This window comes from Taeniopygia guttata, chromosome 5 (genome assembly GCF_048771995.1).
Source record: "Taeniopygia guttata chromosome 5, bTaeGut7.mat, whole genome shotgun sequence".
NCBI classification, from domain to species: domain Eukaryota; kingdom Metazoa; phylum Chordata; class Aves; order Passeriformes; family Estrildidae; genus Taeniopygia; species Taeniopygia guttata.
Window position 1 is genome coordinate 17,782,295 of NC_133030.1, and position 27,743 is coordinate 17,810,037.

At 48.0% G+C, this 27,743-nt stretch overlaps 1 protein-coding gene across 1 annotated transcript; it reads left to right on the forward strand.

Moving 5' to 3' along the window:
- The first annotated feature begins 5,079 nt into the window (after nucleotides 1-5,079).
- Nucleotides 5,080-6,715, forward strand: CDKN1C (cyclin dependent kinase inhibitor 1C). The gene is made up of 3 exons (XM_030273920.4): nucleotides 5,080-5,691; nucleotides 5,780-5,906; nucleotides 6,044-6,715. Exons 1-2 carry the CDS (start codon nucleotides 5,241-5,243, stop codon nucleotides 5,899-5,901), a joined length of 573 nt encoding a protein of 190 aa, XP_030129780.1. The 5' UTR covers nucleotides 5,080-5,240; the 3' UTR covers nucleotides 5,902-5,906; nucleotides 6,044-6,715.
- Nucleotides 6,716-27,743: the final 21,028 nt, after the last annotated feature.

Below are 27,743 nucleotides of genomic sequence, written 5' to 3' on the forward strand. Positions count from 1 at the left end.
CTCTAGGCGTGTGCCGGGATCCATGTGGAGATGCCTCTGATGCACTTAGCGCTGCGCTCAAGCTTGCCGGGGGACCAGGCACCTCCCTTCTGCAACAGTCCAGGCCATGAACGGTCTCCTTCAGGACTAGACTACCAGCAGTAAAAAACCTGTTTACTTAAGAAACATGAAACCAAAAATAAAACCTGCGTAATGGCCCCTTCACCACTACCTCCCCCTACATAAAGTAGAAATAACCTATGAAAAGCTACTCCAAAAATAATATTACCATGGATCAAGATGAAAGGCTTGGGGAATGTCAAAACAAGCAAAAGGCAAACCTCTATTTTAATGCAAAGAGTGGCAGTGAACAGGACCTGTGAGCGTAGAGCATGACTTCGACAGCAATCACACCAACAGAAAAGCAGGGAATATAAATAAATGGAGCATTTAACTACTCCTAAAATATAACTACACAGACAGCAAGCAAAAAAGAGCCACCCTCCACAGGTACGTACTGCGAGCTCAAAATGCTGCTTGGTACCTACCATTCCCAGCCTGCTTTCCCAGAAAACAGCACAGCATCCTGCAAATGAACCAGGCTCCCAGTCAGGATGAAGAGCCAGATGGCGAGTGGAGTTCATCTAGTAAAACAACATGATGGCAAGAGCAAAAGAGGAGTGTGAAGAGAGAATGCAATGGCCCCTGGTGCAGTGGCAGGTCCATCAATAGATTAGGCTAAATTCACTGCTACCTTTGTGCTACCCTAATGATGCACAGCAGCTGGACAGCAAGGCTGGCTCTTCTTTTAACAATCAAGAACAGAAGGAATAATGAAAAAAAAATAATTAAAGCAAATTAAATTAAATGAAGCAAATTTTTTTTCTGAGATATTAGCTCATGCTATTTTTTTTTTTTTTTGACAACACAACAAAAAGCAATTCAAACTGAATTAAAGCTGCCAGAATTTTTCCATGGTTCTGCTCAGATTTCCTTTACGCATTTTAACCCCTGAACTAGTGTGGTTTTGCCCAGCTATCAAATCTAATAATTTGACATTTTATGACCTTGTCAAGAAATGGAAAATTCTGAATCTATATCAGTTTGAATAATTTGATTTGTCACTTTGGTGGTAGAAAAGCCTCAATGAAGAGCTTGAGCAGTCTGTCCTAACTTGAACCTTAATTGTAATCAATTTATTTAAGCAGGATTCCAAAGTACCAAGCAAAATTGCCACTGGTATAAATGCAAATTGCTTAAATCACATGCTTAGTAAAAGAGAAGTGCAAAGGAGATAAAGTACCAATGTCTATTGGTCTGTGCCTCTGCTAAAGCAATTATGGGATATAACACATTCTGAAATGAAGCAATCACATGTAGCTCACACAACATTTGAAGAATCTTGAGTTAAACATTGCTGGGTGTAGATGATAACTGTGTACTAAGGGAAATGAGAACAGAGCAAAGCACAAATCTCCCAGCTTCAGGGGCCCAACAACAGCTCTGCTCCTCTGGGAGCATGCTGAGGGCAACCCCTGCAGGAGAAGTTCACTCCAAGACCTGCCAAAAGACAGAGGAGCGCTCCTCCATGGCACCACGTCATGGGCACTGTTTGCCTCTATACATAAGCATCTCGCTAAATCCTCTCTTCTGAATAAGTTAACCTGGCGCTGCACAACAGCCAGCCCCATCAGAATGACAGCACCGAGAATCTCTCTTTTGTTACCTCCATAACTTCTTATCAAATCTCCTTGGTTACTCCTTGCTCAGTTTACAGTGCAAGGACCTCTCTTCCCCTATCTGTCAAGCTATCAGACTCAGCCCTGGCTCTGACAGTCAACCTGGACCCTTTCCAAACAGAAATAGTCAAATGCAATAAACCTCCTGCAATTGCAATCCCTTTGCAATGATGCACAGGCCATAAAGGAGTCTGCTTTTCCCTCCCCTCACCCTTTTGAAACAGAGCAGCCAGCAGGAATACACACTAGTTAAAATAATTATTTTTCCTGACATAAGCAGATATGACTTGGATATTTTGAGCAAAAATGTTTCATTCTCATGGGGCATTGTTCTAACCATAGCAGTAATTACTCTGCTCAGTGTTCTGGAGCAGGAATTTCTAAAGAAGCTAATAGGCTTGGTGGTAGGAGCTCTTGGGTAAGCTTTTGTGGCTCATGTTAGGCAAACTGCTGGTTTAGAGGATCATAACCTACCCCTCTGGCCTGAGAGTTCACAGATCCACTAAATTAAAAACATCTCTCTGTGCATACAGTACTTCCTCCTCAAATGGGCTGGATGCTCTCTATCTCCACACAAAAAAGAAAGGCTGCTAGAGCTTGTGAGCAGAAAGTGGCCAGGACTGTCGCCACCACCTTAAAACCTAAATGTTAGTGGGACCAAAAAAAATCGAGCCAAAAGCATTAGGGAGCATTAACAGTGAGGAAGCTGAACTAAAAAAAAAACCAAAAAAACAGGGGTAGTAATCTCAGACCTGAGCTGCTTTACCTCCCAGGTGAGCTGGAAGGTGAAGTGGCCTCACACAATGCAACTCCTGAACGTTGAAACCGTCGGTCCTTGCCTCCTTCAAGCACTGTGTAAATATTGGCTAACCTCTGGAAAGGGTTTGGAAGGACAACGACATGGATTTTGCAGAGGCCACGCCCACATCTTGCAAATAGCGGGGGATCTTGCTAGTGCAGCTTTCATGGCAGGAATGTCTAAAATCGAGGAGGCAGAACACAGCAAAGGCAGTCGCTGGCCTCGCCGGCACGGGGGGAGGACAGCAGCAGGTTTGTGAGGACTCCTCACAAAGAGCTTCTGTCTGCAGGGACCTGGCCATTGCCTTTTGGCACGAGTCCTGAAGAGAGGGCACTTTTCCAGCAGGTTTCTTGGGGACCTCAAATTATTTTCTCTGCACAGCACATTTATTCCTAGAACTACCCCAACCTATATCCCTGGAGATGCATTTGATGGCTGCTGAGAGAAGTTCCCAGGTGAAGTCCCCATGTGCCATGTTCACCACACTCTCCAACCATCCTAGCTTGCAAGACCCACACCTTCTCTCCTGGCTGAACCTGTGCCTAAATGATGTGCACCTCCTGCCTTTTAGGATGATGTGCTCTTAGTGATGAGGAACTTTTCATGACCTGCTTCCTGGGTTATAACCTTGGGGGCAAGAGACCTCCATATGGCCGCCTTCAAGGGCCATTTTGGGATGGAAAGAACAGTGGGGTAATATTCACCTAAAGCAGCTACACGGGTAGGTTGTCCAGCTCACCTGGGAAACTGAGAATGGCTGTTAAGAATATAACATTTGAACAGGCATCTTTAAAAGAAAAAAAGTCTTCACATTTCTTAAAACACCAGTGCTATCACCATTAGTGAAATGAAAGTTGTCTGTCTATACCACTGGTCAGCAAAATCTTCTGCCAGATATGACTCCATGCCTGCCCAGGAAACAAATGTTCTCCATCACCAAGAGCACCCCACAAACATCAGGAAATAACTTCAGGAGATCAAACCTGTCATGGCATCTCACTGCTCAGCAGCCTGAGCATGGATAGATCCTCCCTGTGCAGTGAATCAGGCTCCAACATCTCTCTGCCAGCAGCAGCCAACCCTGGGTCTGTGGGTCCAAACCCATGGGCACTGCTGGTACCTCTTTGTGCAGGCAGATTTTGGAAGCACCACTGAAGGTGCAGTACCCGGGAGGTGGCGGAGGCTGTCCCAGCTGCCACCAGCTCCTCACTGGCATGGCAAGTGCAGGAGTGAGGGTCCCCAGCAGCGCTGGAGGGCTGCTGTGTCACAGAGGTGGGACAAATGTGGAAGCACCACGGACTTACTTTGGTGCACCTGGCAAGGCCTTTCCATGGATGCAAAGACAAATGCCTCTCTACTTGAAGCAGACCTACCTTAAAGCACCATTGCCCTAAGGGGCCTAAGGTTGCAACCCCTCCAGCCCTGCAGCAAGTAGCCATCTGGGACAGTCTCTGCAGAGTCAGCATATCCTAGGAATTAATATTAATTTTATTCCCTCTAGGAAATAAAACTATCCAAGTTGTGTTTGCTCAAGGGTTTGAACTTCCCAAAGGCAAGAGCTATAGGGACATGAGGGAGGGGGTCACCAAACACACTGCATGAAAAAGGTTCATCTCTCCCCTTGTCTGCAGATGAAAAAATCATTGCCATGATGACCCTCTGAGACGCGCATCAACACTGGGATGATGTTCTAGGACCAATTTTAGCACGGTGTCAATTATGCTCCCCCTTCTTTTGCTTTCATACTCCTCCATCTCAAAACAACAAAAGGCAATGATTGCAGTGACCTGCAGAAAATGTAAAGCACAAGCCAGCTGATCCCTGACAACACAATAGCGAGATTAGTTCATCTGCAGTGAACAAACACGTATTATGTGGGTTTTAAAGTCAGGAGAGGAAAATGCTGTGGTTTTCATGTACTTCTATTCACTAAGGCTGCAAGTTATTACTTCCATGCAGCTAAGAAGCCCTATTTTTAAAAATAGCCTTCAGCTTGTTTTGAAATCTGCAAGCATCTCGCTTTGTTTTGCAGCAGTGTAATAAAATTCTCCGAGCCAGGAACGATCCCGTTTTCCTCCACACGCATCACCTCCCCCGCCCCAAGCCCCCACGCTCCACGGATGCTGAAAAAACTGGCGACACCCCTCGAGGAGAAAAAAACAAAAATTCCCAAACAAAAATAATAGCAAAAAATAATAGTAAAAACACTCCCACAGCATCCATCACGCGAAAAAGGCAACACGGAGCGGAGGGGAAAAAACAAAGTCGCCGGCTTGGAAGCGGCGGCGGAGCGGCAGACAAAGGGAGCGGGGGCCGGCTGCGGGCGGGGAGCGCGGCAGCCGCCCTCCGGGGCCGGGCTAGCGGCGGGGCCGCCCCCCCGGTCCGCGGCGGGGCCGGGCCGGGCCGGTGCGGGCCAATGCGGCCGGCGGCGGCGCGGCGCTGCCCGGCGCAGCCAATGGAGGGCGCGGGCAGCCGCGCTGCCGCCGGGGGCCGGGGGGCGGCGGGGGGGGCCCCGCCAATCGCGGCGGGCCGGCGGCAGGGAAACACTATTATGCTAATGGTGTTTTGCTCGCACTCGCGGCGAGCGGGGTTTAAAAGGCAGCGGCCGGGGGCAGGGGTTCAAAGGCGGGAGGCAGGGCCGGTGTGAGCGAGGGGGAGCGAGCGGACGGGACGGCAGGAGAGGAGCGGCGGGGGGGCATCCACGCCTTCCCGGCCCGCCGGCGATGTCCAACGTGCACCTCTCCGGCGCCGCCGCCCTGGAGCGCCTCTCGGCCCGGCGAGCCCTGGTCGGGCACGGCCGCAGCCCCGTCTGCAGGAGTCTCTTCGGGCCGGTGGACCACGAGGAGCTGGGCCGGGAACTGCGGGAGCGCCTGCGGGAGATGGGGGAGGACGACCAGCGCCGCTGGGACTACAACTTCCAAACCGACACGCCGCTGCCGGGGCCCGGCCGCCTGCACTGGGAGGAGGTGGAGGCCGGCGCCGTGCCCGCTTTCTACCGGGAGACTCTGCAGGTGGGACGGTGCCGCGTCCCCCTCGTCCGGGCGCCTCCTTCCCCGCCGCCGCCGCCCGCCGCCGGCAAGGGGCCCGGGGGGCGCCTGAGCCGGGAGAACCGCGCAGCGCCGCGCCGCCGCGGCATGCGGCCCCGCCGGAGGGGCCCGACCGCCCGCATCACAGGTGCGTGGGGAGCCGGGGAGCGCGGGGACCAGGGGCGTCCCGCCGCCGTGCCTGACGGACCCCTCTTTCCTCTCCGTCCCCCATCCAGATTTCTTCGCGAGGAGAAAAAGGCCGGCGGAGCCCAAGGTGGCGGCGGAACGCCCCGCCGGCTGCCCGCCGCCCCCCGCCGCCGTGCCGGCTGAGCAGTCCCCCCGCAAGCGGCTCCGGTGAGCCAGGTAAGACTCGCCCCGGCAGCGGGCTAGGCTGTCCGGGCCCTTTCTGCCGCGCTCTCTTACTCACTTCATATACCACGATAATTTTTTTTTCCCCCAGCTTATTTTTTTTTCTCCTCCTCCTTTTTGTTCTTCTCCAGACTTTTGCACTACTGCACCCACGGGAGAGGCGCGCCGCCACGGGAGGCGCGACGCCCCGGAGGCGCGGGGGGCCGGGGAGGGCGGCGCGGCGAGCCGGGACCCCCCCGCACCCGCCCGGCCCGGGAGCGGGAGCCGGAGCGGAGCCGCAGCGCCGGCCGCGCACGGAGCAGTGTTATCGTACAACAGTGCAATGTATGACGTTCTGTATAGAAATGTATTATGCCTAATGTGAGTACACTGGCCAGAAGTGTAAAGCTTTAAAAGTCATTTATAAGAAATGTTTAATCTCTGCTGAGCTCTCAGTGCAAAAAAAGGAAAAATTAAAAAAACAAGTGTATATTTGTACAAAACTTTTTTTAAGAGTTATACTAACTTATATTTTCTATTTATGTCAGAAACGTGGATAACTTTGACATCCAATAGTCTTTTGTTTTCTTTTGGTTAAGCCAAAGGGCACTATATTTGCTTTTGTTATTCACAAAATGTAAATTTATTTTTATAGTGGATTTTTTTTTTTTTTTTGCATTCACAAGATGTAGCTATGAATCAAAATATTTTTTAGACTTTACTTGAAGACAAATCTGTTTCGATGGATCCTGAGCCGGTCTGTACCACTGCCATTGCAAATAATGCCACAACTTCAATAATAAAATTAAATAAAAGGAAACGGCCGCAAGCCTGCTTGGTGTGTGCTGGAGGGGAAGTCCGGGGGGAGGGGGGTGGCAGAGGCAGCCCGGGCGGCTTGGGCGGGGGAGCCCAGCCCCGTCTGAGTCTCTCGGGGGAGGGGGGTCCTCCCTCGCCGCGGGGCCCCGGTACCCCCGGAGCGCTACCCCGGTAAAGGGGCATGAGGCTCGGAGGGGAAAGGAGGGCTTCTCCTTAAAAACAAGTTCAAACTCTTGAGTGCTGCCGGAGTTAACCAAGCGTGAGGGGAGCACACGCCCTTCATCACACCCTCCCTTCGGCCTTTCGGCGCGTTGTAATGGTTACTTCTAACAGTTCACCCTTTCTTCCCGGGGCTGTATGTGACCCCCCCCCCCCCCCCCGAGGAGCCCGGCTGGGCCGGGGCCGCCTCCCTCACTGCATCGTGGCTGGGGCCGCTGCCTGCCTCTGGTGGGGACAGCCTCGGGGGTGACTGGTGTGTGCGGGCTCAGCACGGCGGGGACGCCCCCGTCGTGGCTGTGCAAACCTTCCCCCCTCCCTTTCTTTCGGCCTCACTCCCTAGCCCGGAGCCCTGGCCACCGCAGGGAAGCACTTCCTGGTACCTCTTGCCCAGCAATGATTTACAGGGCAAACACACAACAGTTCTGGGAAAGGCAGCAGTTTCAGCTCGCCCTAAAAGACGTAAAAAGCAAAACAACACTCGCACAAAACAAACCCTCCCACCAGACAAAACAGCCAGCATTTTGACAGTGTTTTGGTGACAGCGCTGTCACAGCCATGCACCAGCGGCACTTTGCGGCATCACCGCGTCCCCGTGGCCTGAGGGCAGGGTAAAGCCATGGCATCCTCAGGCAGCCCCGTGGGGTCGGGGCACACGCCCCGCTCTGAATCCCAGCCCCGCGCTGCCCGGGAAAGGGGGATAGCCCAGGTCTGGTGCTGGCTGCAGGTGGTGCAGGATTGGGATGCTGGAGAGTGCAGATGGGGAGGAGGACCAGGACGCGGGGACTGACTGGACTGATTTATGCCTTTCCGATTCCACTCCCCAATTTGGCACCTCTGAAACGCTGCACCTCCACACTGGACCCAGCAGCTGGGGCGGACCGAGAGGGCGTCACTCGCTGGCTTTCTGATCTCTGTATGATACACTTCCACGGAGGGAGGAGGGAGCTGAGAGAATGAGGTTCAGGGTGAATAAGGCTCAAGGTTTACCCACATCGTCTTCCCCCGTCACAGCGCTCGTCTCTGCCCCCGCCCCCCCTTTCCCCCAAACTCTCCCCCCGCTGTCACGGCCGCCAAACGCTCCTGGCTGTAAAAGTAACATTGATTACCTCCAGCTCCATGATCGCTTAATCAGAACGGGATTATTTTACACGCCCGCATCAGTGGCCGCTGACTCAATACGATTTCCACCCCCCCCCCCCCCTTTGAAAAGAAAAATAGCTTTTCCCTTTCCTTATGAAAGCCAACAATACCCGGAGTGAGGCAGCTGGATCCTCCAGGATTTATGGGCTTTTCTCTCGCTTTCATGAAAGCAGGTGCCTTTGGGACCTCCATTGTCCCAGCCCGCAACTAATAATAGGACTTTTTGCAATGAAAGATCCTTGCTCCGAGCTCCCAAATACCTCGGCCGGAGGAGCCACGAGGTGTGCCCAGCCTGGCTCAGGAGGAAAGAAAGCTCTCACCGCGGGGACAGTTTAGGCACGGGGTTCTAAAGCAAATAATTCCAGCCCACGGGCACTGGCCGAGCGGGGCCGCCGGGCTTGCAGCCCGCAGCCCCCCGGCGCTCCGGCTGCCCGCAGGGCCCGGGGGTGCGGGAAGGGGTGCGGGAAGGGGTGCGGGAAAGGGTGCGGCCGCCCCCGCGCCCTGCCCCACCCAGCCCGGCCGGCCCTCCGAGCCCCGGCACAAAGCACACTGCCCCTATTCTTTCGGCCTTTGTAGCCATATGGCAAATCCATGTAGACACAGCCAACATCCATTTATTCAGGCACATAATGTCCCGCAACAGGGAACAATTGGAACTTTGTTTGCTTCTATTATTGATGCGAATGGGCGACAGAGAGAGAGAGAGAAAAAAAAAATCATTTAACTATAAGAGATATCCAGCTAATTATGAACCATATGTGCCTATAGTTTCAAAGCAATCCAATGAAGTTCATTTTAAATCTAGACTACTTTATTAGTACGGAAGACAGATGTCTCAACAGTACATGCATCAGGGGAAACCATGTAAAGAAGTTCTTGAAATATTTAACTAGGACTCATTCATTGTCAGAGGGGCTTTAAAGTGCCCTTTATCATGAGAATGCATAGGCAGAAGCGGAGGGAGGCTGCTGGTTGTTACCGCCAGCCCACTTACCCCTTAGCGCTAAATCCCAAATTCCACTTTGGATTTGACGACAGGAATATTTTTGGAAAGGATTCAAAATATCAGGGATCTTGAAGGACCGAGCTTGCTGCTCATTACAGCTACAAAAAGTCAGGTCATTATTTGAGCTGCCTTAATCCCAGACTGAAACCAGCTACGCAATTAGAGGAATCATCTACTCCAAAATCACCACCGCTCCCTCTCCCAAGGAACAGAGCCGTGCATTTGGAGCACGGCTAATGCGGTTCCTCCCCTGCCCCAAGACAGACCAAGAAGGAGCGTTAACAATACTGGACCTCCAGAAATTTTTCATACAAGCCTCTCTCAGTGTGGCTCTGGCTCTGTGGTGGGCATCTAAAGGAAAAGTGTGCTGAAGGAAGACTGGAAGGGAAGCTTGGTAGCTTGGTGGGAGGAAGTTTCTCTCTTCTTTTTTTTTTTTTTTTTTTGGGAATGCAATTATCAGCAAACAATCTTGGCAAAACGGTATCTTTATGAGCTCAGCAACATCTACCAGTAATTAAGCCACTTCAGTTAGATGAATGCAACATATGGTTGACACTGAGAATCATTCTCCTTCCTAGCCACAACTTTTCTTTCTGGGCCAAAACTTGTTCTATTATCACTTAAAATAAACAAATCGCTGCTTTCCACTTCTTCAGCAAATATTTGTTGCTAATGAGCAGGAGGTGTACATTACAGGATAGGGGGAAACCCCATTATTTTTAAATAATAATTTCCTATGTTTTGATGCAGAAATAAAGAAATCATTTGAAATTCACATTTCAATGAGTTGTGATTGCTTGGTGGGATGGCTGCACAGGGAGATTAATGTGAAGGATCCACAAAGAGAGATGCAAAAGTGATTGACCATTTTAAAGCAAAGAAACAGATATGAAGAGCATGCACATACACACACACATATGTTTATATATATACACACACAAGAAATAACTAACCAGGGAGTATAAAATAATTAGTCAGGGAACAGGGGTTTTTTTAAGCCATATTGTCACCTATTGCTACAGCATAAAATTAAATTGGTTTTCCAATAACTTCCCCTCCTGTACCTGCTCAGAAATGTTACTCTTGACAATTATTTTTGGAACAGAGTGAGCTTAAGACAAAAGGATGGGATTATATCTGACTCCCAGAGGATAGAGAAGAATCAAGTATTTTCTCCCCCCACACACAAGTATCTAATACTGAAGACCACACAATCTCTTTTGGTGTCAGTGGTGAAATTCCCAATGGAAAGTTCTTCATGTTTTGGTTTATTCCATTCTTTTTTAAACCAAGAGGGATTTTTAGCCATGTGTTTCCAAGAAACCTTGGTTGGAACAGGGTTTTGGGGAAAAAGAGAACGGAAGATGCCAAAACAGATGAGCTGTATAGGACATAAAAGCCCTGAAACGGGCCTTGCTGAGACAAAAAAAGAATTCAAACTCTTTTAAACACAGAACAAACTAAATTTTGGACTTGCTTGCCGCAATCCACATGGCCAAGCCTCTGCTCCAGGAAAACCAGTGACCTCATATCTACATCAGTGTTGTCACGTGGGCCCCAATCAACAGGATGGGAATGCAGGGAAAGGGATCAGGATGAGGAGGCAGTGCCAGAAAACACCTAGGATGGGGATAACAAGGCATGGGTGGAGCAGAAGCATGGCTGGGGTACACTGGAAGAGGTTGAGCAGATGACACAAAATTCTATTGGTGTGCACCAAGGGAGGCAGAGAAGGGAACAGACCACAACATTTATACCCTGTACATTCCTTCAGAGGCTGCCTAGCTCAAACACATCTCTGCTGTCAGCAAACACCCATGAAACTCAGCCAGTAATGTCCTATCTCTCCCCTCAACTCATTTACAGATGGGTGCTAACAATAATCTCCTCTTTTCTGTCCCTATGTCCCAGGTCAGTGTGGGATCTAAAATTGCCCCAGGCCTGTTGAGGAGCCATTAGGTTTCATTCATAATAATCTCTCACTCTCCCCTACTAGATTTGCTTTAGCCTACTTGATACGCCCTGTCACACACATTACACTTGTCTTACACAGAAAAGGAGGATTGGGGAAAAAAATCCCTCAAGTTTTAGAGGTGCTCAAGCTCTCTGTACAATTTCAGCCCAGATCTTTTGCTCCCAGTGCATTTTCACAGCCATGCACACCATTTCTTCCCCCAGGACACACAGTACCCAATTCACCCAGTGCTTTACGTTACAGAATAGATCCGGGCCATGCAGCAAAGGTGAAACTTCTGGATAAACTCCTGCTGGAGAAAGCAAAGCAAGGAGCTAAAGGATGCTTTCATGTTTAATCCAAAGCCAACCCTTCAATGCAGGCTTTTATTCTTCAGAGAGCAGTTGGCTCCTCCTGACCAACAGAGGCTTTGTGCAGCTCAGGGCCAGGTGCTTCAAGTTTTCATAAGCAGCCGCTAATTGTGCCCAGGTTTGTTGGGCAGCTGATACGAGCTGCTGGTGTCTGACCTGTGAAAGTGCTGAGCATCTACAGCTGCAGCCAGGGTCACAGTGCCTGGCTCTGCATGTGGTTTTGGCCAGATGAAGCTCATGCTATGAAAAGGAATAGCCATGGGGTGCCTTGGACCAACACTCCAAATTAATTATTAGCTCCCATCTCTTTTTATTTGTCTCCCCATCATTAAATGGGGATAATAACACTCATCACTCATATTTTGATCCATTAATGTTTGGAAAGTACTGGGTTACTACCATGAGCAGCACTGTATAAATCTGGTAGGGACATTAATAATGTCTTTGAGCAGGGTGTGAATAGTGCCCGGTTAATAAGACGTAGCACCGTCCATTGAACATTGAGAAAAACAAAACTGAGCAACTGCTCATTAAAGCGAGCACCGTTCTCTCTGTGCACTCAATGCGATCATTTAATTAAAAGATTTTATCATCGTGCACAGACACAAGGGGGCAGAGCCAAGGCCCCGTCTTCCCTCATCCTCCCCTGCTCCGCATCAATCACACCAGAGTATTTCTTAGATGTAACCTACAATAAGAACGTAAAAAACATTCAATATTTTTTCCCAAGCCCCTGCACTAACAGAAATCACTGCCTGAGCTTTGAGAAGTCTTTTCAACTCGCTAGATCTTTTCTTCCCTCTTGTCACCCCTCAGTCCCACCCTTACCCTGCTGACCACTTGCCAGACCCCTGCAGGTGCAGCCACTCGGCCCCAGCCTGTGATCTCCCCATCCTTGACACGACAGCAAGCCTAGGAAATCACCTCTGTGCCTGGCTATGAGGTGGGGGGAAGGAGAAGAGTTTTTCAGAGCTGGAACGTGCTTTGTTTGGGGTTGGTTTTGAGTGATACTGGATTAGAGGAACGTGAGCACACAGCTACTCTTGCACGCCGTTCTCTGCAGGGGCTGGTGGCAATAAATGTGCAAACCAGCCACCTCAAAAACCAACAAATGAAACCAAAAACACTGTTCCCCAAGAATACATCCCCACCACGGCATGTGTTTTTACATGAAAGTTCTGAGGGAAAGTCCCTGTTTGGATCACATCAAGCAGCCTTAGACTTACTGAGGAACTGAGGCTTAGAGCAATTTATTCTGGAAAACAATGAGCATAAATTAAGTTGTTTTCATACATTTGGTAATTGGTTTAGCAAAGCCAGCTTTTCTTAGGACCTTCAGTCAAGATGTTTTCAAACATTGGTTGAGTTAACATCACTGCAGTTTTGCTGGTGCAGTACAGCATTCTAACTGCTGACTGGTGATCCCAAAAGCTTTGGATTTTTTTTGTTTTGTTTTTTTTTTTGTTTTGGTTTGTTTTTTGCTCACCCAGATGAGTGAGCGGGACTGAGAATACTAGCTCCTGGTTCTCTATTTTAATCTGCACATCAGGAAGCAGAACCTGATTCTTTTTCCTGCTGACTGAGGGACTCCAAACACAGAATCCCTTCAAAGGAGGACGCCCAAATTTTATGCCAAGAGCAAATTTTGGGAGCTGCTATGACTGCATTTTTCTGGTTGGAGAGCTGTATGAGAGGTTGCAGTGGTACCTACCCCTCCTCTCCAAAACATACAGGATGTCCACATCACCCCACGCAGCACGAGTGAGGAACCCAGGGAATGCAGTTTACTGGATGTTACAGGGGAGCACACATTATTTGGAATCCACATGGCAAAAGGCACCTGCCTGACGCAAAATCCGCTTTTCTGCCAAACTGCACATTCCCTCTCCAGTGATGGGCAGGGCAGGAGGGAGAGGGGGGACACCCCGGAGCTTTCTCCCCACCAGCACGACTGCTGGGCTGGGCGCTCCCCGGAGAAGCGGCAGGCACAGCCTTTTATTATGCGTAAATAAAAACCAGCAGCCGTCCGTGTTTGCTCTCGGGTGTGCAGCACAGCCCCGAGCAGCAGCAGCCACCTCTGCGGGGGGATACGACAGGAGATTTGGGGATCATTTCCATAACAATCGCTGTTAGCAAACACCCGTAAAACACAGCGGGCAAAGACACCTTAGCAGAAGGAGTTAGCTGCAAATTAAAAGACGTTCTTGTTGGTTTGGCTTTTGTGCCTGTCCTGCAGGATTTCGAAGACTCGGTGCAAAAATTCTCTCTAACTACATTGGATTAAAAGTAATAATCCCAATTTCATTTAACAAGCAGAGAGAAAATACGGAATTTATATATGAAGCTTGATCAAAGTTCACCGAACTATTTTGTCAGATGAAGGACAGCGGGGAGGGAGGGCGGAGGAGTAGAAAAAGGATAACGAAGAGAATAAAACTTCCCCAATTATAATATTTGCCTGAAATTCAACTATGCAGAACCGGAATAATTACTTAGCAGAAATATTGCAAAATGTCGGCACGGAAGAGGCTTTTTCTTGACCCTGCAGACTATAATGGGAGATAAAGAGATTGACCATTTTGGGAGGAGGATGCCTTCATTTCTCGACGTGACTGTAGATTATTTCGGCTTCAGGAGACAAGAATGTCCCTTTAACATCTGACCTGGCCTTTATTTAAGAGCAGCACTTCACGGTTCAGGAAAGACAGACAATTTTCTAATTCCCAGCTCTGCTGGAGGCTGAGGCAGCAACTTCCAGACAGGACACCTGCTAACACTAGAGAAATGGCATTATTATGTCTACAAGTTTACAAATCTGAGGATCAAAAAGCCTTTGCTTCTGCTGCTACTCCACAGGCCAAGGACGACGACTTCTTCAAAACAGAGTTTCACAGAGTTTTTTTCTTCCCCCTTCCAAGAAACGGTTTCTTTTCACTTTGAGCAGATCGGTTTCCACGTGAAAAAGTCAATAGTCAAAGAGTTTCCTAAGTTTCATTGGTGTGTAGCAGAAAGAGGATTAGACCTGGGGCCTTTTTACTGGCAAGCCTTTAAGCAAATAAATGTTCTTGAATTCTTAGAGAAACAAACCTAACTTAAACAAAAATCCAGAATATATGGGATTTGCCCCTCCCCAACAAAAATTTAAGAGAGAGGAGAGAGAGAAAGAAAAGATTTAAGGGGTACTAGGGTTAAATCTTTTTGTACTGTAATTTTGCTTTTATTTATGCTAGTTAACCCGAGAATGCCTGCTTCCATACATTCACAATGAGCTATTAATAGTAACTAGTGTAATGTAATATCAGAAATAATAGAATCATTAGGGTAATGCAATACAATAAATAAATATGAAAATAATACTATAATTAATTTTTAACAGCTCAATTGTGATTTCCTAGCATTGAGAGAGACAAAAAGCAGATGGCATGCACGTTTCCCATCTTCCTTCAGAACCCTACCTGGTAGGCAAAGGCATTATTTAATTCCTTCACACCTAAAACTCCTAAAGCTGAACCTGTGGTTTTTCTCTTGGGGCACAATCAGTCACAGATGATAATGATTTTTTTTTAAAGGGTGTTTTTCTTAAGCTCCAAAAATCAGAATAGATGGGTCATTCAAAACCCAAATACTTGAAGTGTGTCTGTGTATATGTATACACACATACACACACACACACACACATACACACACACACACACATATATAAATTTGTACTGACAGCCAACTGCTGCTGCAGGGCTGTTTCCCCAGCCTGCAGACACAGGTCCAGGTGTCTGTGCCAGCCATTTGCCATGGATGGATAACACCTGGATCAGTGTTTGCAGGCTGGCTTTAATTAAGCCAGAACAGTAAGGAGAACTCAAGCAATGCAGTTGATTAACATGATCCAACATCAGTGTGTAAATGTCAGCATCTTGATGTAACAAAACAAATCATTTGGGAAAAATCAAGTGTAGGTTTATGACTGCACAGAAAATGATAAGCTGTCTATTAAGTTTGCCTCTCTGCAATATTAAATAGTTTTAAAGCTTTTCAGACATTAATTTCCTTTCCCCACCATGTACCTTTGTGAGCCCAGATTGCAGTGCTCACCTACCAAGTTCTGTGAAGGTGCCATCTCTGATTTCACTGTGAGCCATCCTCCAGCTCTGCCTCTGCACACCCCCGGCCTTGGTCCACCTGGAAATCCTTGTGGTGCCTTAAACTACATCCAACCCCACTGGCAAATGGGGCAGATCCTTGGGCTTTTCCTACTGCTGAAGGATTTGCTGCAGAGCACAGTTCTAAACCCAGCGCCGCCTAAAATGCAGAAGTGCCTTTAAATTTTTTGTCTGGCTGACCTGCCTTGAACAAGGCTCCTTCTTGCTGCAGGTTCAGGAGCCAAACCCACCCCAGCGGCAAAATCACCCTGCTGTTGGGTGAAGAGGAGCAGCGTTCCCCCCAGGTTACGTGTACCTACAAAATACCCAAAAAGGGAGTAAGTAACCCAGACCCAGGGCTTATCCCTGCAGCCTGCTGTGTGAGAGGGACTCTGGGTTTCATCTTGGACAGTGCTGCAAGCACTGTGTCTTTAAGGTGAGGGGAAAAAACCCACTTTTGCTCTTTTGGCACTCTTTGTTTGGGGCAAGCATTTCAGCGCGACCACTTTTAAGGGATTTCAGAGGTCACAGATCCCATTTGAGGACAGGTTCATCCTACTAAAACTGAGTGACGCGGCCGAAGAAGAGGGCACACCTCTCCCAGCATCTCTTGCCCACCTGTTTTGGTGGCTCTCCCGTCCCCACAACACGTTTGGGTCCCCCGAGGGGCTTTTACTCGCTGTGGCTGCCCTGCTGTACCCTGCAGGCCACATCCCCGCCCTCACAGACTCAGACCTGGGCTGGCACCCACTCCCCACCTCCCAGCAAAACCAACGCTTGTCTTTTCGAAGGAAAGTTTGAAAAAGAGAGAAAACATTTATTTTCGCGGCAAATCCAGCCCTATAACACCACCGATGGCAAGATGCTCAGGAAAGAGAGGAGTTTGCCTTTTCCCTGGGAGGAAAGCGGCGGGGAAGGAGGAGAGCTTTAAAGGGAGGGAGGGGCGAGGCCGAGCTCATGCACGGATTTTAATCTGATCACTTCCCTGTCAAGCTAATCCCTGCCTGACTCAGATCGGACTTTTAGAAACGTGCCTAGAAACCAAAAAGCAAACCTCATTTGAATGAAGCACACACTCCGCAGCCCCCATCTGCAAAGGGCTGCAATTAAATGCAAAAAAAAAAAAAAGAAAAAAAAAAGAAAAAAAAAAAAAAAGAAAAAAAAAAAGAAAAAAGGGGCGGGGGGGGGGGGGGGAAGAGAAAATTAGCATTTTCCGCGGCCATCTGGCATGAGGAGCAGGCAATGGGGAACAAAAGGAGATTTAGGCAAAGGGGAGAGGCGAGTGTGCCATGGCATTGACCTGCAAATGAGCCTTTGTGAGCGAATTAAAGCTTCCCGGACCCCCCGGGACACCCCAAAACAGGCACCATTACAAACCATGCGGACAAAAACCCACTCATCAAAATTGTCTGCGTTTGAAGGGAGGGGGGAGAGGCCATTTAAATCTGCACCTTCCTTGCCCCCACCCGCAGTAATAGGCTGTTAATAGGGGCTTGGCGGGGGGAGTTGCCCGTGCACCCCCGACCCTACACCCCACTCTGGCGGTATAACGGGGGAGACACCTTGGAAACGTGGCTCGTCCATAAAACGCACCCGACACGTTATTTACAGCCCTAATCCTAAACAATAGGGAAGAAATTAAAAAAAAAAAAAAAAAAGAAAGAAAAAAAGGAGGGGGGGGTGCTCATTTGATGATCTATCATCTTCCAGATGCTGTTTATTTACTTGGGGCGGGGAGTGTAGGGTTGTTCCAAAGTAGATTTCTAAAGCAATTATTAATTTTTTTTTTTTTAATGGAGATGATATAGAGGAAAGAGATAATCAGGGATGCCACGGCCCCAAAAGAAATGGAAAACTGTGCGGGTTAGAGTTTTTGTCTCCCACCCCGTCTTCCCCCATGACTCTTGCCTTTAAACTGAGAAACCTCGAGGATTTGAAAGTGAAAGCGAAGATTTTGGCCTGGGGTAGAAAGGGAGGGGGGGGGGGGCGGGGGGGAGCCATCTCCCCCCATCCCCTCTCCAGAAAGGGAATAAGGACTAAAGTCGGGGGCCAGCTGGGGGAAACTTGTAAATGAAACGTGTTTCTTTTATGGTGCTCCCCCCCGGGGGACAGCCCCATTATAACCCACCAGCTATATAGACTCAGCTGCCGCCTCCCCGGCCCGCGGCAGGTACCCGGGGGGGGGAACCACAGCCGGCCGGACCCTCCGCCCGGGCCGGGCCGGGGCTGTCGGGCTCGGCTGGGTGGGCGTGCAGGGCTGGACGTGCATGTGTGAGAGCATGCATGGCTGTGCATGCATGGCTGTGCCTGCATGGCTGTGCACACACGGCTGTGCACACACGCGTGTGCCCGCGCCCCGCCGCAGGTGAGCGCGCTCCCCGCGGGCTGAGGGGGCAGCGGCGCTCGCAGCCCCCCAGGTGCCGCTCCCCCGGGGTTTGTTTGCAGTCAATATTCATGTGTTTCTGTCATCGGGGCGGCTCTTTTCACAGTGATCAGCCGGGCAGAAGGCTGAATGACAGGAGACTCGTGGCTCGGCTGCTTTGGGGAGGGGGGAGGGATGGATTCCAGCCGCCCAGCCCGCTGCCCTTGCGGGGTTTTGGGGGGGCCCAGCCCCTGGGGGAGGGGTTGCCCGGCTGGGGCCGTGGTCCTGTCCTGGGCGGGCACAAGGCAGCGGCGCTGGGTACCGGGTGCCTCCCGCTGCGAGCAGACAGCTGTGGCTTCGGGGACCCCCCACCCAAACACACACAGAGGTGTGGCTAACGGGGCCGGCGGTCACCCCCATATCGTGTGCCGAGGGTGACCGGGGGTGACGGTGGGTACCCAGAGTGACCGGAGGCTCGTGGGGTCCCGCAGAGCCGCAGCGCAGAGGAAAACCCCAGGCTGGCCTGAGCAGACGGGCGGCACCAGGGCTGGAGGGTGGGCTACCAAAACACTTTTGATTTTTCTGCTCACTAGCAACAGGAGACAATCAGCAGCCTGCACCTCGCCCCCGCCGGTGCTCTGCTCAGGGCATGGCAGTGCTGAGAGCGGCAATGCTCCCTTGGGGTTCACAGCTCGCCTCGCCCACCAGGGTAATTCCAGGCCGTGGTGGCAGCCGGGGCAAGGGCAGGAGCTGTGCTCCCAGCTGGGCTGCCCACCGCAGTGCTGTGCGTGAGACCCGCCGGCAGGAGCTGCGTTTTGTTCCCTCCCGCTTGCCCAGACGCCTTCCCCTCGCCTCACAGCGCTACTCTGTGTGTGCATGTTTTGTTGGTTTTGTTTGGTTTTCTGTTTTTGTTTGGTTTTTTTTTTTGTTTTTTTTTTAAGTCCGCAAACTTGTGATTTTTTTCCTCTGCAACTTGTGGGGAGCGAATCAGTATGACGGAGCACCCTTCTCATTGAAACCGGAGGTGAATAAATTATGAACAGGCGAAAATTGGAACAATGTCTCTGAGTGAGTGTTTTCTAGAGAGTTACTATTCCAGGCTTTGAAATCAATTGATACATAATTAGATTCCTCAAGAGAGGACAAACAAGGGCTGCCATTCACCCCTCCTTCTCCCACATGCATCCCAAAGAGAGACTGGAGGCTTTAGCAGAAACCAGACAGCCAGCATTCTCCAGCACTAAAAACATATTCTGGCTTTGGGTGTTCATTTAACAAACAGATCCTTGAACCTTGCTTCTGTTTTCAGTTTATTTCGACCATGTTTCTTTGTGTTCAGTTCATTAAAACATGTCTCTTTTGAGATCTATTTTTACATTTCAAGAATCCAGTATTGTACTTCTGTGGTGGCAGATGGCCCTAGACATCCAAGCATAAGCTCTTTCCTGCTTTTTTCCCCCTTTCTTAGGTCCTTTCTGCACTGCACTTGAAGCTGTGAGCAGCAACCATCCCTTTTTGCAAGTTCTGCGGCTGGCTCTCGATTCAGCACGGGGTTCTAACATGTTACAGTCCCTGCTGTACCCTCGAGGTGTATTTTAAGCACAGCGGCTGCTACTGTCTGTAAAATAAGAGCCCTCCACAGCTGGATAGATCCTTGTCACACGAGTGGCACGCAGGCTAATTTTTGCATCTTTGCCTCGTATTTACCTCATGTTAATTTTCTGTGGTCCCCCAAATGAATTTATTAGTGGTTAAGGTTGAGTTTCATTCTTGAGAGAGACAAACAATATGGATTTGGCTTTTTAAAACACAGGAAAAAGCATGTGACAATCAGAAAAAAAAAAATCATAAACGTTATTGAACAAAGCAGCAGCACTCCTAGCCAAGTGGGCCACCTAACTGAAGGCACTGGTTTGGTTCCTCTGGCTGCCCTTGGGATTGATGTACTAGCCACAACCACTTCCAAATCAGGTATCAAACACAGATAAGAGTGCTGCAGCCGTGAGCATAATTTTTGTCACATATCAATAGGACTAAAAAGATCTGTACCAGCAACAAGAAAAACCTGCCTGAGCTGCTGTAGACCCATTTCTTATAGGGAAGGCAGCAATAAGTTGCTATATATAAGCAATAAGTAGCCTACAATAAGTTGAGTGTCTTGAAGACATTACAGAGTGACAAATTCCCACATCTTATTAAGTCACAGGATCTTTAGGAGAGGGTAAGGTAAATCGGTCTTATGTGTTATTTGGAAGCATAGGCACAGGTTCTCTCTAGTAAAAAGATAAAAAGGCTGAGAGGTTTTCATCCAAAGATATTTGTTGGGATAAAAACCAAAGCAGAAGTGCTCATACGTATATCTAAGAGGCTATATTTTCTGTGTTTGCTGCATAGATGGTATCTATTTATATCTTTGTGTGTGTGACTATTTCAGTATCTAATTTTCTGTGGTTTGCTGTCGTACCTGAGTTAACCAACAGTCTACAGGCAGAGCCAGCTGGAAGATCTTGGTCAGTGCAGGCAAGACAGCTTTGCTGCTCCATGGACACTGCACAAACACGCTGACACAGTCTGCTCCTTGATGGGAAAAGGGACAGTTCCAGAAGCTGCCCTGGAATAGGTGAACAGACTGCAGGCTGGTTTGCTGCCTCCAGCAGTTCCTTGCTTTGAGTGATTGCCCACCTTGTGTTCTGATACAGCCCTGTCTATTGGCAAACTCTGAAGAATAATATGGATTTGACTTAGCCTCAAAGTTTTTTTTTTCCAGCCTTAGCATAAAATCCTAGCATACATATTTATGCCTTTCTGGTGGATTTGGACAGGAGATTAATACATATACAGATCAGTGGAACAGGTTCCCATCACTGCTGCAATTCCTCTTGTGTTGCTGACCCCAGCCACAGCATGGAGTGAGTGCAGCTGGGACCACCAGGACTCCTGGCTGAGGCTACAAAATGCTTCAGCCCCACCAGGAAAATATAAGAGAGGATGGCACAATCTGTGATCGCACAGATTGTACTGGCAATCACATACTTCTCCATGATAAGCCTGCTTCAGGTTTGCCTTGTGTCAGCCTCCAAAGAGCCCCAGGTTTCTGAGAGTGCACAGGAGAGGAATGACACAAGCTTCTTCCTTTCCCCTTCACATGGATCCCCTCTACCTTCTTCTGATGGGACTGCACTCAGAAATGAGAAGTGGCAGAAGAAATCACTGTGCCAGAAGGTATTGCCACCTCACTAAACACCTGGGACTTCTGCAAGCCAGAGACCATGCTTTTAACTTCCTTGTGCCTCCTCCTCCAAATTCAGGAGGTGCAGCTGAAGACAATTTGGGAGTGAAACAACCCACACCTGGATGGAGGGGAAACTTGGCAGCTGCAAGCCAAGTCTTAGAGAGGTCAGAGAAAGACAGTAAGGACACAAAAGTAGAAAGCCAGAAACATTCACAGGGCAGGGAATGTTTGGGGCTTGTCAGGAAAGGAAAGAAGAAAAAAAATCTCTGCAGATCAAAGCTTGATTAGTCTTAATCCTCTACAAAAATGCCCAGGTCCTTCCAACACTTGCTTTTTCCCCCTTCCCCATCATCCCTGTTATTGCTTGACTTGGTGATTTGCTTGAAAACGTATTAAACAACTCCAGATCTTTCACTGTTAGAAGCATGAAAATAGAGGATAGGTACTATTATCCACTAAGCAACACTCCCACAGTTAGCACAGTCCTCTAGAGAGACCTGTCAGATAATGGCTTTTGAGAGGAGCTTAGAGACATCTGGAGTAGCCATTTTCCCTCTTTGTACATGGAAAATAAAGATTAGCTAGGGCACGGGGGTGGGGGGTGGGGTGGGGGGGTGGTGGTGAATAAGGGTATAATGAAGGGCAATGGATAAACCAATGTCACATTGCCCATCTGTGTGACTGGCTTCAGGTCTACTCCTGCAAAATGGTTTGTGCAAGCTCCCCTTAAATCCATGGATTTCTGTGCAGGTGGAAGAGCTCCCCGTTGGTTTGTGAGTCTGAGATCTCACATCACAGGCTCTTCGGGGTGGATTTTGTCTACAAAGCAGCTGGTGCTTTCTGAGTGGCAGATGCAGAAATAAATTTCTTTTTTTTAATGACTAAGTCTTTTCAAGCGTTTTCTTTTCTTTTTATGACTTGGTTTTCTTTTAAAATTTTGATCATTTTCATGCAAAAGACTTATTCCAACCGATTCTGCATCAAGGGCCACTAGAGCTTTGGACTGAGCTCAGTTGTCACTCTTTGGGCTGCATATCCCATAAGAGCTTGAAACCTCCAGCACTCGTAATCAGAGATGCTCACAAGGACTGCAGAGGTGATAGTCACATTTAAAGCATCAATGGCATACTGGGGATGACATTCCTAGATACGCTGTCTGCTTAAAAAGGTATTTGTGAATTTTGCGGCGTGGTTAGAGAAGAGATGCTCTGGAGGACAAAGCCAAAACTCACAACCCTTAAGGACATGAGTTCAGCCCTGCAGCAGCAACTACCTTTCAAGGTAAAACGACGAAAAAATCACATTGCGTGGGGAAAGGGCGAGACGGGGCGGTTCGGGGAATTCTTCCCCTTCCCCCGAACGCCCCCAGCCCCCGCCGGGAGAGGCGCCGCTGCTGTCGTGTGCGCTCCCTCTGCTGGCCCCGCCGCGCCCGGCGGACACGGAGCGGCGGGGCCGGACCCGCACCCCCTGCCCGGGGCCGCACACGCTCAGCCAGCGCCCAGGCAGCTCCTCCCGGGGGGGGGGAACATCCCCAGCGCAGCCCCCGCTGGGACGCTGCTGCAGCGGCCAGCGCGACAGCCAAAGGCGGAGGAGGGTGGGAGCCGTGGGGATGCGCTCCCTGCAGCCAGGCATTCTAGGGAAAAAAAAAAAAAAAAAAGTCGTCTGGGCCACTTTCCAAAAATCTATGTTGGAATGGACTCACATAGACACGTTGCTGCCCAAAACTGCTGAGCATCCACCTGGGAAAAGAGAGCAGAAGAACAAACGCGTCTCACTACTATTCAAGATACGCACCAATACAAGAGCATGCCATGTCTCACTACAATTCCACCTCCTAGTTTTGCGGGATAAACCCAAAACAGGGAGCGGGGCAGACAAACAGAGGCACTGTCAACATTTTCTCACGTGCTGCTGTGTTTCTGGATGAAGAGGTGTGTGAGGAGTTCCACCTCATGCTCCTGTTGCAAAGACCTTAACCTTGAGCAAGAAATGAGAAGCTGCTACTCCAGACTCGTTAAACAGGGATGAGGAGATAACCTGTGCTGTCTCTGATTACAAGGGAGGAGCTACAGGTGGGAAAGGGGCAACAAATAAGTCTATTTTTGGATGGAGACACCTGTCCAAAGCCACCCTCCAGGAGCTAAAGTCACTTGTTCAACCCCAGTGAGATACAAGTCTTGTGATGCTTAATGCAGCAGGTTTTACCAATACCTGCAAGATGCTAAGGGAGGTTTGTGTGGGGCAGCTAATGATGCTGGAGTGAGAAAATAGAGATTTTTGTACTGCTCCTGTTCTCACAGCAGCTGGACTTCTTAAACAAGGTGGCTGTCAATGGAACAGTTTTTATCTGACGCTTTCCTAATGCAGCACTTCAGAACTACCCTGGTCTTGAGATAAAGGGAGCAAATTGCATGGACTTTAAAATTATGAGTTGAGATCATCAGGTGCACTTCCAAAACCTTGACAGTTTTGTCTGCTTTTTTAGACCAATTAAGGCAATAGTAAAGATTTGACTCTTTTGATATTTATCCCTGGGATTGGGCTAGAAGGTTTGATTTCTTAAGGCTTAATTTCTATTTCACTGAACCATATTCCTGTATTTCATCTGTGAACTAACAAAGTTTGTGCCTTGTTGCCATCCTGCTTCCCACCTGCTCCATTCTTCCCAAACCCTAATCAATCTGACTGCAGCAATTAGAATAGAAATCACAGAGCAAGTGTTTTAATTGGCCACAGAGCACACGACACATTTAAATCTCCAGTGATAACACAGAGAATACAATGAGTAACCCTGATGATTTTTAAGACAAGTATGTACAGTTTAAATTTAATTGCACAAAAACACCTGAAGTAATTTTAAAATAAGGGTAATGCTTTTTCACAATAGCCAGGTGAGTGATAGCAAAATTGAAGCACTTAAATGTTGATTTTTGGATAGATTTTAAAAACTCTGAGTGTCATGTTAGATAATGTTTCATTAATAACTGACGTACGTGTAATTTGGCCAAAGAAAGGTGGCAGAGTTGTTCCAGGAGCAAAATCTACCATTATGCAAAATCAAATGCAGTATTTTTAAGAGGAGTATAAAATAAAAAGAAGAGGTACCAAAACATACAGAATCCCAGAGGGACAAGTGGATAAAAAAGAGACAGGACTAGTATTCAAACAGAGGAGGTAAGACTCAAATATTAACAAATGCTGTTTGAATAAACACATGAGCAACCAAAAAAAAAAAGGACAAATAGTGAGGCCAATACTAAGCATGTAAAGAGAAAAAAAAAAAAAAGTCTAATCAAAATAGTGACGAACTAAAGGACAGGATTGTGACTGCACTTGGAAAATGTTGTTTCCTTATGGATCTTAACTGGTCCATAATGACTGGTCTGGCTGGTGCTTGGTTCTTGCCAGAATCCATCTTCAGGAGAGTTCAGACTGGGTTCATTGAAACAGTCAGGGACCTGACATTGCTGATTAGATATGAGAAGCTTGCCTTAACATGTTTTTGTGCAGTTGAGTATGGAAAGGGAGGAAAACGAAACAAATGGAACTGCAGTGAATGGGTCTGTGAGAGGGGGAGCTTCCCAGGGTAAATGGGGAGCCCTGAGATGGAGAAGGAGCACACAGGTGGACAGATCTGGGATCAAGACATTGTGCTGTGAAGAAGGATATGCTAAAAACCTGTCCCAGTCTGATCTGCCTTGGCTCCTTCCTAGAGGACCCTGAGCTGCTGAGATGGAATTATTCTCTTATCAGTAGCATTTATACATCTGCCAAATGGGACATTGTACAGCTCCCCTATAGAATACACCAGGTTAAACCCTGGCTGTGTACCTGAGGGTAACATCACAGATGATGGGGCTTTTTTTGGCAGCACAGTGCACATTTTATGCTCTTGATCTTCTCCTGATATATAAACAGCATAGAGCAGGTTTCTCTGCTGGAGGCAAACCTACTTAGCTAACAACTCCAAAATACACCACAAGAAAAATATTACCCTTAGCTTTCCTTACTTGTTTTTAACAGAGAAAGACGATGATGAAGCATTTTATTAGACTCCTCCTCCATTCATTAGAGACTCCTCGACAGATAAACACAGAAAGGTTAAAACATCACCCCTAGATAGGTGCCCCTCCACCCTCCTTGGGAACACACTGGTAGTGCTACGCACCCAGGACAGGGTCTTTTCCAAGGCTCTCTGTAGATGGAAATAGGTAAAGAGGGTAGCAAAGAGCCAACAGGGAGGCTTTTATTCATGAGGGTATTCCTGCTTGGCTGCCCCACACCTGTGAACATCATGGATCTGGCAAAGGGCACAACAGGGCTCAGAGGCTGCAAGCCTCTGAGAAGTCAATTATGTGCCAGGTGCATATAAACCAGGTTTTGTCCACTTTCAGGATGCTTTGCAATCTGATCACACTTCCCACCTCCACCCCACCTACTCAAACAAAGAGCAAAAAAGCTCCTTTATGCAACAAAGAAACACAAAAACTTTTGGGTAATCCTATGCATTCAAAAGCTGCATCTCAGAAAACAAATCACCAGATCATCTTTGGTGAAGTAATGGCAAAGCTCATGTTTTAAGCCATTGCCTTCCCTGTTCATAGCCTAAATACCATTCATTTCAAGCCACAGTGTGGTATCTAGCAGCAAATTGCTGTGGCAGCCTGGTTTCCTGGGAGACATCCACCTTTATCTTATGATCTGTGTAACCAGGAGAGAGTGCTAAGCCTGGCTCAGCTCCCACTGCACCCCCATACAGTATTTCCACCAGCTTCAACAGAAGGTATTCAAGCCAGGATTTATGCAATCTCAATGAATCTTCATTTCAATTATGGCAAAAATTGCCTTTTTATTTGAGCTGTGATTGGTGAATCTGTCACAGAGGAGGCATAAGGCCGCTGGCAGAAAACCAGTCCTTGTTTTACAAAACAAACATGTTGGTAGTTCCTAACTTTCTATCCTAACCTTTAAGGAAGGGTAAAGCTGGAAGTACCATCAATATTCCCAAGTCCAAAGGGAACTACCAGCTGTATAGTCCCCATCTGGTGTTTTCTCAGCATGCTCAATAAGTGCCAACACTTTCTGCCTATGTTTGAGATAAGCGTGTGACAAAGTTCATCTCTTATACACAAATCTCTGATTTGTAAAATATGTGAATTAGAGTATTTTCAGGTGAAAAAAGAGTTCCTGAGAGGAGCCACTGGCATCCATCTCTCCCTTTGTGGGGGACAGGAATGATGCAATCACTGACCCTGCCATGTAAAGTTTTGAAGAAATACAAGTTTCTCTCCTGATGAACCTGAATTTCTCCATGCACAATGGGCTTTGAAGGAATCTGCCCCTATTGGCTGGTCACTCAGCAGCTTCTCAAGAACCCAAAACAGCGTGAGTCCATTAAACACTTTCTTGTGCTGTTTTCTTGGTGACGAGATCTTAGAAAATGAGGGACTGGACACTAATATTTTGAGTTCAGTTCTGTTGGTAGATAATTCTTCTAAACATGTGAAAGGACATTAACCAACACAGAAATAAGAAATTCTAACAGATGGCTTTCTCCAGTTAGAAATTGTATGGTTTTGTATGCTTTCCCACCCCCTCAATATAAGCCATTTTCTCCCACAGAGATGATGGACAACAGTCTGACCCCTCCTGGCATTTACTGTTTTCCTTTAGAGAGGTTTTGAAGGCTGGAGCCTGATCCATTCACCATCACACGCTGGATTTTATACTGTACTAAATGTTTTCTTTTGCAGAGATATTACTTACACAAGCTTCATTAGCATAGGGAAACTGTTGCCATACATTTCAAATGAAGAACAGTTTCCAGGAATCATCCCTTCCAGTAATTTTGCTGCTAGAACTGTCTTGCACAGCAGTCTTCCCTCATGCTCCCTTACAAATGGCAGCCAAACTCGTGTTGCTATAATCCATCCCAAACAGTGATGCACTTCAAACCTGTCCAGTAGGTTTATCTCAAAGTGCACATGATCTGTGTCTGCTCCCTTCATAAAAATCCTTTCCATTCCTGGAACTGTGATATGAACTCTACCCTTTCCTGGCATACCTGTCTTGGTAGGCTTCTCCAACAAACTTTAAATAAATGCTGTCATTTTGATTACTAGGCAACTTACTCCTTCCCAGCAGAGCAAATTCCATCCCTTTTTCAGTTGTTTTTCTATTTTAGGTGTATAGGTTACCTTGTCAAAACTTGTTTAGTTACTGACAGCTCATCACAACCAGAGCAAAATCATCATTCTTCTCTTGGGTATATTAATTTAAGCCAGGCTTTTGACCAGTACTTTAGGCAGAACAAGCACTGAACATCTTCTGTAGGCCAAAGGCAGGAGGATGCAGAGATTAGGAGTTAGCAGAGGGCTGAACTCCTCCTGCAGGTAAAATCTCTCCCAAGCTCTATCTGACACTGCACTGGTAAACACAGCTACACTAAATGCAAAAATCCAAGTTAAAACAGTGTGAAGGCAATTCATCTAATTCAGAATATATTTCATTCTTGATGTTTAATTTCCAGTTTTGGCTGCACGCTTTCTAAAGCAATAGGAAACACTTGTTCTGCATGTCTCCCTTTCTACTCATTTATCTCCTTGCTTGGATCACA